The 12,706-nt window shown below is 44.4% G+C and overlaps 1 protein-coding gene across 3 annotated transcripts in view; it reads left to right on the top strand.

Moving 5' to 3' along the window:
• LOC139164201 (semaphorin-4E-like) overlaps nucleotides 1-12,706 on the top strand; it is a 51,709-nt gene that overhangs the window by 16,492 nt on the left and 22,511 nt on the right. For all 3 annotated transcript variants that reach the window (XM_070746033.1, XM_070746023.1, XM_070746013.1), the window contains exons 8-11: nucleotides 1,570-1,715; nucleotides 3,598-3,773; nucleotides 6,231-6,387; nucleotides 6,862-7,078. In XM_070746033.1, coding sequence (XP_070602134.1) covers nucleotides 1,570-1,715; nucleotides 3,598-3,773; nucleotides 6,231-6,387; nucleotides 6,862-7,078 — 696 coding nt within the window. The remainder of the gene's footprint in view (nucleotides 1-1,569; nucleotides 1,716-3,597; nucleotides 3,774-6,230; nucleotides 6,388-6,861; nucleotides 7,079-12,706) is intronic.

Here is a 12,706-nt window from a genome sequence, read left to right as displayed (position 1 = left end):
TATAGTATCTGAGTTACAAATTGCTTTGTTGACTGTCCTAAGCTAAATTGCCAGAAGAGTAGCACCAAGTCTGTGTCCTTTACGCTTAAGAAAAATGCATATTTGTTTATTAAATTTAATTATAATCTTCTAGCATGATATCAAGGTTCTCCCAACGATTCCTTCACTGATAGTTTATAATTTGTAAACTTATTTCATTTAATTAATTGCTTCAAAATCAGATAATTAATCCATGAATAAAGTTCTTTAGTCCAGGGGTCCCCAACCACCGGGCCGCGGACCAGTACCGGGCCGCGGGGCATGTTGCACCGGTCCCTGGAGTCAGCAGCTGCCGTCCCTCATGCCGCCACCCCCTCCCTCCAGCGCTTCGCCTCCCGCTGGGCAAGAGGCCTCGGGAGGCAGGTTCTGCCGGCCACAGGACGATGGACGGGACAGAGGGGCGGGAAGGACCAAGAGGCTCAAGCCTCTTTTGGCTTCTGCCGCAGGGCGCTTTTGCGTTTTTGGCTGGGGGGAGGCAGGAGGGCCAGCCTGACCCCCTCTCTCCAGCGCTTAGCTCCCGCTGGGCAAGAGGGCTTGGGAGGCAGGTTCTGCCGGCCACAGGGCGATGGCAGTAAAGAGGGGTGGGGAGGACCAGCACCCCTGTGCTTAATCCCGCCCCCAACCACACCCCTTTCCGCCCCCACCGGGCCATAGAAAAATTGTCTTGCTGAAACTGGTCCCTGGTGGAAAAAACGTTGGGGACCACTGCTTTAGTCAACTGACAGGCTTATTTTTCACCAGTTTTACTTGCCAGCGGGACTCCTTATTCTTTTTGTGAGATAATAACAGAAACAAGAGGCAAGGAGATTTAGTTAGTTTCTATAAACAGTCCTTTGATTTTAAAAAGGGCAAAATTGCTCTCATTTAATTTGGGTAATAACACATTATCCTTCTTATAAAAGATTAATCTTTTATGTTATAGCTGGGTGCCTTATGTTAATCTGTGTTAATTTCTGCTGTGCCCTAATTTTTAAGAAATATAATTGGAAAAGGGGAAGGTCTCAAACAAATATGCGCAAAGGACAGGATTTAAAATATCACCATGAGGTCATTCATGTCCTCATTTTAACTCATGCAAGTTTCAGTACCTGCTGAAAAAATTACTAATATGTTGTACTGTATATTGGTTTAAATAAAGACACTCAACTATACATAAAAAGGTGACTGATGGGAGGGAAAAAGCAATCAGGCTAAACGAGTTGCTATTTGATACATTATGGAGGAAAAACATAAAGAATATTTCTAAGAAAGTGGAAATAAAAGCCATATTTGGCCGATGCAGGAACTAGGTGCTAGACTGTTGAGCTTTGATGTATTTAACTATTATGTTTCTAATGACTTAAATTACAACATTTGAATTCATAAAATCATTACTACCCACATTTTACTGGACATTTTGATTATTTTAAAGAGAAAAATGGAATAATAACAGCTTCTTAGTATTCTTCCCCATCTTTAGCTATAGAATAACAAAATTTCTAAAATCATCTGCATTTTCTTTATAGCCTTGCTTGTTTTTATGTATTCCAGAACCCACTTTTATTCATATGGAACTCATACAGGAGAATGAAGCAGTCTCTGACTCTGACAAAATTTATGTGTTCTTCACAGAAACCTCTCTTGAGTTTGAGTTCTACGATAAGCTTCGTGTGTCACGAGTAGCTCAACTCTGCAAAGTTTGTGTCTGAATTCCTCATTTGCTTCTCTATTAGACTGTGAAAAAGGAGTCAGTGGAGATATTGGGCTGATAGGAAATACAGTGATCCCTCGATTTTCGCGGTCTCGATTTTCGCGAAATGCTATACCACGGTTTTTCAAAAAATAATAATTTAAAAATACTCCACGGTTTTTTTGCTATACCATGGTTTTTCCCACCCGATGACGTCATACGTCATCACCAAGAGTCACTTCTCTGTCTCTTTCTCTTTCTTTCCTGTCATTCTCTGCTTCAATCATTTTCTCATTTCTCTTTTTTTCTCCCCTTTTTTCTATCATTTCTCTCTCTCTTCCTTCCACTCTTCTCTCTTTCTTCCTCTCTCTCACTCTCTTCCTTCCTTTCTCATCTTTCTTTCTCTCTCTTTCTCTATCTTGCTTCTTCCTCTCTCACACTCTCTTCCTCCCTCTCTCATCTCTTTCTTTCCTTCTCTCTCTTTCTCTATCTCTCCCCCTCTTGCTCTCGAGCGGCGGGCGGCGAGCGGGCGAGCGCCTACGGGGAACGGAGGCAAGCGCTGCTGCAGGAGGACTCGGCGGTGAGAGGGGTGGATCGGGCGAGCGGGCGAGCGCCTATGGGGAACGGAGGCAAGCGCTGCTGCAGGAGGACTCGGCGGTGAGAGGGGTCGAGCGGGCGAGCGCCTACGGGGAACGGAGGCAAGCGCTGCTGCAGGAGGACTCGGCGGTGAGAGGGGTGGAGCGGGCGAGCGCCTACGGGGAACGGAGGCAAGCGCTGCTGCAGGAGGACTCGGCAGTGAGAGGGGTGGAGCGGGCGGGCGGGGGGTAGCGGTGAGGGCGCTGAGGGGGCGGGGGCAGCCGACATTCAAAGCAATCTGTCGGCTTCCGCACTTTCGTTGCTCCCCGCGCATGCGCAGATGGTATTTTACTTCCGCGCCGCTATATCGCGGAAAATCGATTTTCGCGGGAGGTCTTGGAACGTAACCCCCGCGAAAATCGAGGGATCACTGTAGTTCATATTTTCATTGAGAAAACAGAATTAGGAGAAAGAAATTGTACTCCATTTCTTTAAGGAAGAAAGCCTTTTATTTTGATTCTGAAAAACACAAATTTTATTTTTCCTACTGTATTAAGAGGAAGAAAGACAGGCAGCTAGTCCTCAAATGGTTAACTATCAAGAAAACTTTTTAAATTCTGTAGAATTATAAACATAAGTATGTTTCCCTACTCATGAAAAATGGTTAGTACTGCTGTGTGAAGTGGTGCTCCTTTGTTTCACCAAGCTTAATTCAAAACTGTAGAATAATGCCTCAATACAGAATTGAGATCAGAACGGAGAGAACTCATAAACCCTGCACCAACTCAAGCACCAGGGCAAGCTCTTTGCTTTGGTCAACATTTTCTCTGCAAATGCACATCTGTATAAAAGATTGCTGAAGGCTACTGCTTTGACAGTTATTTATTTATTTATTTATTTTATTTTATTTTTATTTATTTAAACTCTATATAGAGAGTTAAAAGGGACCTTGCAGGTCATTAAGGCATACCAGCTCCTAGAAATGGGTTTAAAGAAAGGAGAGTTTCATTTTTTGAAATGAGCCTTTGAAGCTTTGTACAGGTTTAGTATTTAGTGAATTAAACATCCAGATATTTCAGTTCCAAATGAATAATGAATATTTCCTGTTCTGTTTATTATGTTCCCTGTTGATGGTTCTCTTGGTGCATCTTCTGGATCTATTAGAGACTCATTTTTCAGTGGTGTTTATTAAGCTGCTTGATTTATTTTCATAAAGCAATGAAATAATGTATTAAAATAATAAAACAAGTGTAGCATTTTGGAACATTTTGGTAAGTAGTTTTGTAACAGGATTTGATTTTTCCCTTCTCAAGGGTGATCTTGGTGGAAAGCGAACATTAACAAGAAAATGGACCTCGTTTTTAAAATCTACCCTTCTCTGCTCTGTTCCTGAACTGCAATTTCAATTTAATATCCTTCAGGATGTCTTTGTAGTCAAGAATTCAAACTGGCGGGAAACTATAATTTATGGGATTTTTACCCAGCAATGGTAAGAGTTCTTCCTCATAATATCCCAAGACATATTCAATCTCCCAATTAAAATTATATTGGAAGTATAATGGTAGCCACATAGTTTAAGGCAAGATCTATAATCACTGGCAAATACAGGTTCAAGTTAAAGTAAAGGTATGACATTTGATTCAATTATTTTTGCACTATACTCTGGCACAAAGAATAAAAGGTCAAAATCACTCAGATTTGTGAACTCTTATAAACGGCTTGAACTGGGGAATTTACTGCAGCAGTTAAACCAGTCCAATGGTCCTGAATTTAAAAAATCTGCTGTATCATCTTATGGCCACCATATTGATTCTGCTGAGAATATTTTTGTGGCATCAATTCCCTAATATTGTTAGGGAATACTGATTGATTGATTGATTGATTGATTGATTGATTGATAAATTATTATTATTATTGTTTTATTAGACTTGTATGCCGCCCCTCTCTGGGGATCCAGGGCGGCTCACAACATATAATGTAAACAATAAGTATACAAATCTAATAGTTAAAATATAGACTAAAACCCCATTAATCTAAAATACAGTCAATTTACTCAATCACAACCACACATAACATTAATGGTCAGAACGGGGGTGGGGGTGGGGCATATACTAGTTGCCCCATGCCTGGCGACATAGGTGGGGCAGTACGAATCTCTGGAGGGAGCTGATTCCAGAGGGCCCGGGCTGCCACAGAGAAGGCTCTTCCCATAGGCCCCACCAAACAACATTTTCTGGTTGACGGGACCTGGAGAAGGCCAACTCTGTGGGACCTGATTGGTCGCTGGGATTTATGCGGCAGAATTAAACATGATTTTTAATTCATATTTTAGTGACCTCAAGATTAAATTATTATACATGTTCAAAGTTATATTTTCACTTTTTGCATACTGAACAAGCCATAGTTGACAGATTGATACATTATACTAAGGCTCAATGGGGGTTGGCCATACAAACATAGCCAAAAATAAGCATACCATTGTATGATTTCCCCCACCAATCCTGCTAATTTGTCTTATTATGGCAGGGATGGTATGATCCCAGGAGAAATGAGCAAAAATTACCAGTCTGTACACTGAATATATACTCACAGCAGGATCACCTAAGATATGAAGCTAATCCCACTGGTCCAATTAATGTTTGTGTAATTAAATTAAATTTTCCACTTTGATGCTTAAAGCTGCTTAACTCCTCCCCTTCAACCGCCACAAAAGAATTTTTCAACTCCATTTATATAGAGACATCACCCTATTACTAGCTATTGACCTTCCAAGGTTAAAATTATTCTAGAAGAAAAAGGGTAGCTCAATCCTAGATTAAATCCTAACCCAAGTTTACCCAAACCGTAATGATGGAACTAAAAAGCAACTGGAATCTTGGAGTTTAAAAAAACACTAAGCTGCTGGATTTCATTCCAAATCCAGCTCATACCAATGATACCATTGTGATACACATGTATGTGTGCATGTGTTTCTGGGAGAGATGAAGGAAGATGAGCACTGGAAAGATATGAGAGGGAAACTACAAGGAAGAAATTGTGTAAAGTGATTGAGGTGCTGGATGATTGACCATACTGTTTATGACACAGCTAGATTAGAGCCTTCAAAACATCTAGTTGTTGATATTGCCATGCAGGAAAAGAAAACTGAAGCTGCAGGAGAAGTATGGAATGCAAGTAGTATGAAAGCCCAACACAATAAAAGAAGAAATCAATTATATATAGATAGACAAATGGACCATAGAAGAAATCAATAGCCAGGCTCAAATTATCATCCCTTGGACAAATTATGTTAAGATCTAATTCTCTGGAGAAGTCTGTAATGTTGGGAAAGGTGGAAGGAAAGAGAGATTGGAGAATGACCAGGAAGCAAGACAATGGATTTAATTACAACAGCAATGGGTTGGAAGATCTGGAGGATCATGCTGTTCACAGATATAAGTCTCTGATCATATTAAATATTGTAATAACTTTTGATTGATTAATATAATAGTATGGCCATCAAGTAAATGACTATCATTTTTTAAAATGGAGAAATGTACAGCAATCTGTTATCCACTAAGCTAAGAAACCCAAAACACATTTAATTGCTTTATGTTTTTTACCATTTATTCCTCTTGCATTCAAATGGCAATCTTTCATGAGCCATAATTCTTACCATATAAGTCCATAGATACTTACCTCTACTTGGTAAATTGAGGTATCTACTGTAGGTTATCAGGTTTGGACACACTTTACTACTACCTTTAGCAGTAAGGACAATACCAGTTAATTTTGATCCATTTTGGGCAATATATTTCAAGTGGAACCAAAGGCCAATATTATCTTCAGCACATTCTACTCCATTGGGTCACATAAATTTTTTGCCACATTTCTGCATTAGTATAGATTATTTCCCAGTTTCAAAAAAGCTGTTCATTGCTGAATTCTATTTTGTGCTTTATTTAAGGGGAAAGTTGGATATTTCAGCTGTTTGTGCATTCCAGATGGAATCTATTCAAGATATTTTTCTTAAAGGATACTTCAAAGGTCCCGTTGCTTTGGAAGGTTCTCATATGAAATGGGTGGTGCACAGTAGAGATGTCCCAACTCCTCGCCCTGGGGCTGTAAGTGTCAATTTCTCCTGTTAAATAGGCATTTCCTTGTTGAATATGAATATGGTTTGGTCTCAAGATAGGGAGCTCTGAATTAGAACTCAAATTCAAAATATTTTTCACACCCTGCAAGCTAACATATTTAAGTAACAGATGCTGCTGTCAGAAGATTAATTGTACTGTTCATTTGACTCTGCTCTTTGTTAATCAAAACTATAGGCAGAGATCTTGCAAAATATGTATAGGGAAAAACTCTTTGGCAGGAATGATATTATAGCAGAAAACAGTTTTAAATATTTTAGGATTTACAAATAAAATTGAATAATATGTGGTAATTACATTGAATTTAATTCCTGAACCCAGACTGTATCATGTGTTAAGCTATCAAGTGTCTATTACATAATTCCTTATTTATATCTTCCCTTGGTAAATAGTAATGGCTTTCTTAATAAAAAGTACATATCTTACTTGTTCAATATTTTATAGTGTGCCGATTTTTCTGCTCTTGGGTACAACTCTTCACTTGACTTGCCAACCAAAGTCCTCCAGTTTGTCCGAGATAACCTTTTGATGGACGATGTTGTGAATTCAGTTGGTCTTCAGCCTGTCTTCCTAAAAAGGGGTACCAAATACACACAACTCATAATAAGCCAAGCCACTGACTTAAATAATGTCACATATGACATCTTTTTCCTAGGGACAGGTAAAGCACTTACCGTTTGTTTGTTTGTTTGTTTGTTTGTTTGTTTGTTTGTTTGTTGATTGAGTGATTGATTGGATTTATATGCTGCCCCTCTCCAAGAACTCGGTGTGGCTTACAATATATAAAAGCAATACCAAATGCTGCTTCCATAGTACTTTTTTTTAATGTTGTCTTCTTCTTCAAGATAGGTGAATTTTTAGCTGTTTTAAAGCAAGGTGAAGCAAACAACAGCTCTAACCCACCGCTATATCATGTTTTCCCCAAAATAATAATAATAAGCTCAATTGGGCTTTTGAATGCATGCCAAAAAGGCCAAGAGTCTATTTCAGGGCTAAACAAAATACAAGATAGGGTCTTATTTTTGGGAAAACATGGTACTAGCACATCTTATCTATAACATATTATTTGGTTTCTTAGTGATATCTTATAGAAATATAGATCAAGTCTTTGCTCCCCATAATGTATTTTCCAGTAGATTCTATTGTAATGGTATGTGGGAATGACCTTGGGAGACAGGAAGGAGAGCCAAAGACAACCAGCATGTAAATGGTATCTTAGCCCATGGAAATGGAGATGGTGTCAGAAAAGGCCCCTCTCTAGTTTTCTAGAGATTAAAAAGGAAAGATGGGGGAAAATTTTAGTCTCGCGTGATTTTGTTAGCCTAATCTTTGTGCTTGTTGTCTGGATTACTATACGTTGCAGGGTTAACATCTATTTATACTCTCATGAGGATCCGATAAACTTGAATGTTTGAATTTTGCTATTTCAGTTATTACAGATTTGTCAACAAGTTTGATTTATCCCAATTTATTGACTAGCCAGATCAAATAATTAAGCTCTGGTATTAAATAAATACAATTGGGGTGTTTCTAACATACCCGTATATACTCGAGTATAAGTCGAGTTTTTTAGCCCAAAAAATGGGCTGAAAAACCCGACCTCGACTTATACTCGGGTGACTGACAAGTCACCACAAGTGGGCGCAAGTGGGAGCCTGGCTGGCATTGCTGGCTTGGGCGGGTTAGCCTCTTCCTGGCTTTTTCTCCCTCTTGCGCGCAAGCAAAGGAACCAGCCAACCACTCGAATGCCACGCTAAAGAGGAAAAACCCGGTTGGCTAGGGGGTAGATTCTTGCTTCTTAACCGGGCAGTTGCCGCTTCTTTCGAGCTGAAGCAAAGGCAGACGGCTGTCTTTCCCTAAGCCGCTTCCTGGAGACCGCTTAGGGATATCGCTCTGGGAGAGGGGGCAACTGCCCGGTTAAGAAGCAAGAATCCACCCCCTAGCCAACTGGCTTTTTTCCTCTTTAGCGCGGCGTTCGAGTGGTTGGCTAGTTCCTTTGCTTGCGCGCAAGACCACTCGAACGCCCCGCTAAAGAGGAAAAAAGCCGGTTGGCTGGGGGGGGGTGGATTCTTGCTTCTTAACCGGGCAGTTGCCGCTTCTTTCGAGCTGAAGCAAAGGCAGACGGCTGTCTTTCCCTAAGCCGCTTCCTGGAGACCGCTTAGGATATCGCTCTGGGAGAGGGGGCAACTGCCCGGTTAAGAAGCAAGAATCCACCCCACCCCCCACCCACCCAACTGGCTTTTTTCCTCTCTAGCGCGGCGTTCGAGTAGTTGGCTGGTTCCTTTGCTTGTGCACTAGAGAGGAAAAAAGCCGGTGGGGGGGTAGATTATTGCTTCTTAACTAGAACAGCTGCCCCCTCTCCCAGAGCGATATCCCTAAGCGGTCTCCAGGAAGCAGCTTAGGGAAAGGCAGCCGTCTTGCCTTTCCTGCAGCTCGAAAGAAGCGGCAACTGTCCTGCCTTCCCCCAGCCGGTTAACTTGAAGCGCTGGGTTAAGTGGCTGGGGGAAGGCGGTATTCTCGCCACCCCACCGGCTTTTTTTCTCTAGCGCGCAAGCAAAGGAACCAGCCAACCACTCGAACGCCGCATTAGAGAGAAAAAAAGCCAGCGGGGTGGCAAGAATACCGCCTTCCCCCAGCCACTTAACCCAGCGCTTCAAGTTAACCGGCTGGGGGAAGGCGGGGCAGTTGCCGCTTCTTTCGAGTTGAAGGAAAGGCAGACGACTGTCTTTCCCTCAGCCGCTTCTCAGAGACTGCTTAGGGACATCGCTTCGGGTGTGCCTGCCTCTTCTACAGCGGAGAGAGGCGGCAACTGGCCAGCCCTTCCCCCAGCCACCTCTCTTTGTTGTAGGAAAAGCAGGCGCACCCAAAGCGATGTCCCAAAGCGGTCTCCGGGAAGCGGCTGAGGGAAAGGTGGTGGTCTGCCTTTCCTTCAGCTCCAAAGAGCCGGCAATTGCCCCGCCTTCCTCCAGCCGCTTAACCGAGCGCTTCAGGAAGGTGCCACCTCTTTTCGTTGTAGGAAAGGAAATCGCGACCTGACGGTGCTGGGGGTTCCAAGCAGGCAGCAATCACCAAAAGAAGGTGATTATGTCCGTGGAGGCACCTCCCCCGCCCGCCCTGGGATTCCTTGCTGCAATCCCAGCTTCTCAGCTTTTTTAAAAAATGAATGTTTGGGATTGCAGCAATGGATTTTTCCAATAGAAAATTACCGGAGTGGGTGATGGAGGGGGGTTGTCCTCTGAAATGGCCAGAGCAAGGGGCGGATGGGAGCGTGTGGTCCTTGCCAGCTACCCATTTGCCTGGACTTCACTTTCTGCCTGCTCCGCGCCAAGGCTCCTGCCAGGTGAAAAACGTTTGCCTCCTGGTGCCTCTTGGGAGTTGTTCTGCCTCTTGGGAGTTGCTCTGCCCAAAGAGACACTACGGCTCCCAGAAGGCTAAAGGGAGCGTGACGTAAACTGTGGATGCAGCCGAAAGAGACACCGGCAGGCGTCCTGTCAATGGGTATTTCCGTGGTGGGGAGGGGGGAGGGGGATGCCAGGCTGAGTTGTTTTTCTAGAATGAAAAGCACCGGTGCTCAAGCCTTCCAGGAAAATTACGGTAGTTCTCTGCATCTTTCATTTGGAGACTTAGCCCTGCTTTGTGCTCTGCACCTGAGCAGGGGTGCCCCCCTCCTGTGTCTTAAAGTCCCTGTCTTATAGAGTTGGCATTTTACTCATTGCCAGTGTCAAGGCATTTTAAGGGTTATCTATGCATTTTATGCTATATGCTGTTGTATTGTTGTTACATTTTATATTGCTTTTTAGTTGTTGTGATTCTTGTGAGCCACCCAGAGTCCTGTTGGAGTTGGGCGGCAAGGAAAGAGGGAGGGAGAGAGGGAAGGAAGGAAGGAAGGAGTTAGGAAGGAAGGAAGACAGAAAGAAAGAAAAAAGATGGTAGAAAGGAAGAGAGACAAAGAAAGATGGTAGGAAGGAAAAAAGACAAAAAAGGAAAGGGATGGAGGGAAGGGACGGAAGAAGGAAAGAAAAAGGAAGGAAGATAGGCAGAAAGAAAAAGAAAGGGGGAGGGAAGAAGGAAGAAAAGAAGGAGAGAGAGACAGAAAGAAAGACAGACAGACAGACAGACCTATGACCACAATTGAGCCCAAAATTGTGGTTGTTAAACAAGAGCGTTGTTCAGTGAGAATCACCACATTCTCCATTGCATCTGGAAGGAGAGTCCAATATGGGTTATTCTCAATCCTATTGGTCGAGACTGAGTTTAAAATTAACATAATATTAGGCACCGCCTCTTGCCTGCCCCCAGTGAGCTCAGTTTTAAAAACTCAGTCCATGTAACGAGACGTATGAGTTTAGGTGTAATAAAGAAATTGTTTAATTAATTGTTTTTATCTTGTTTTAACTTGTTTAACCTGTTTTCTTCTTCTTTTTATTACTGTCTTTACAGATGCTGTAGAAGACCGGGAGGGGTTTCTGCCCTCCGTGGGCAGCATCCCCCAACGAGATTCCCCCAGGAGACCTCTTCCCTCATAGAGGGTACCGTCCCACGAAGGGGTGTCAGCCTGGGGTCACTGGCCTCCGTGGCCAAACTCGGCTGGAAGCCGAATGTGGGGGGGGTCCGCTCCCCCCCACTGGGAGGCTTGGGGACACGGAGTCCCCCGAAAACGAACAACGGAGCTGGCATGAACTTGCCTCAGATCGCAGTGAGGCTGGAACAAGCCGCCGCAGCCGCTTGGAATCAACGCGGCAGGCTTCAAAGGGTCCGACAACCATATGTTTGGCGGCCAAGCCGCAAGCCGCTTGGGGCCGCCGACGGAGTCAGTGCCGAGCCGCGTTGACGGGCAAGGGGAGGCTGGGACCTCCCATATGTTCGGCGGCCATACGGGACCACGGGGAATGCAGCAGCATGATCCCCTTGTAAACGTGGCGCTCTCAGGGCTCGGCGCTGTTCCTCAGTCCCCAATGCACCGCGCCTGCCATTTTGGCGGTTGGCGGATTCCCCCCCTTTCTCCTCACTTAGCCTTCCTCAGTAACCGTTATAAAAAGGCGTGAGGAATGGCTTGGGGGAGTCGGTTGGCGCAGGCGCACTACGCGGACGCCATTTTGAGGATCGGTTTTCAGTGACAGAACTGACAGCAGAGCTTCGTGCCTGATTCTTTTCTCTTTCCTGACCGATTACTTATTAATTGTGAGTAACATGGAAATGAAGGGCAGTGGAGAGCAAAGTCTCCCTCCTACCCCAGTGCCCAAGCCCAAAGATAAAGGGAAGATGAAGACTAAATCATCGCAGTCTTCTTCCTCAGCCATCAAGGAGGCCGAGAGGTGGATCCAAGCCCTTGAACAAAAATTAGAAGCAGCCCTTAATGCAGCTCCTTTAGCCAAGGCTGGACCATCGTTGGGGCTTGGGCAGGCAGCCGGTCTAGCGACCCCAAGGGCTCATGGGGAGGCCAGAGCTGAGATAGATTGGTCCCCAGACCACCAAGTGTTACCCCTGCTTCATATGCCTAGAAGTAGACCAGGCTCAGCGGGCCCAGAGAGATCAGTGTGGGGTGAATCCCCCCAGCCAAGAGCGGTTCCAGCAGCTACCTTCACTCCTACAGCTGCAGGACTCAGGGCTCAGCCAGATACGTGGCAGAATATGTCACCAGCCATTCAGGAATTAGTCACTAATGCCTATTCACAGGGCATAGCTGTTGGAGCACAACAAGGGCTTCAGCAGCCAAAGCAAGCCACAAGCCGGGATCTCTGGTCTGCACCGCCCCTTTCGGGTTTAGGATCTGTGACTGAAGAGCCAATGTTCATGGAGGATAGTGACAAGGACTATGATATGTCAGAAGATGAAGCCCCTCCAGAACAACCGCTGGTAGCAGGTTTGTTTAAACAATCCTCGTTCAGGACACTATTATTTAAAGCAAAGCAGACAATGGAGTTGAAGGATCCAGCACAACCTTTCCAAACCACACCATCCAGATCCTCTACTCTGTTGAAGGAACCTAAGCCTGAAACAGACCATGTCCCGGCATCAGAGATCTTTGTACAAAGCATTAGAAGACCATGGCAGTATCCGGTGGCGGCCCAGGGACCATCAGTGGTAGAAAGAAAATTCTACACGTTTGACGATGAAGTGGAGGCCCTACTTCAGTTCCCCCCTATAGACCAGCCGGTCGTAACTCTGGTTTCCAACGCTCTGGTTCCTGCCGAGATGGGAGACAATTTGAAACCAGAGGACAAGAAGGCCGAGGTACTTCTGAGGAAGACGCATATGATGGCCGGATGGGGGTTCCACGCAGCAGCGG

This window comes from Erythrolamprus reginae, chromosome 1, assembly GCF_031021105.1.
Source record: "Erythrolamprus reginae isolate rEryReg1 chromosome 1, rEryReg1.hap1, whole genome shotgun sequence".
Lineage (NCBI taxonomy): Eukaryota > Metazoa > Chordata > Lepidosauria > Squamata > Dipsadidae > Erythrolamprus > Erythrolamprus reginae.
The sequence above is the reverse complement of the archived record's forward strand: the minus strand, read 5'-3'. Positions and strand labels throughout refer to the sequence as shown.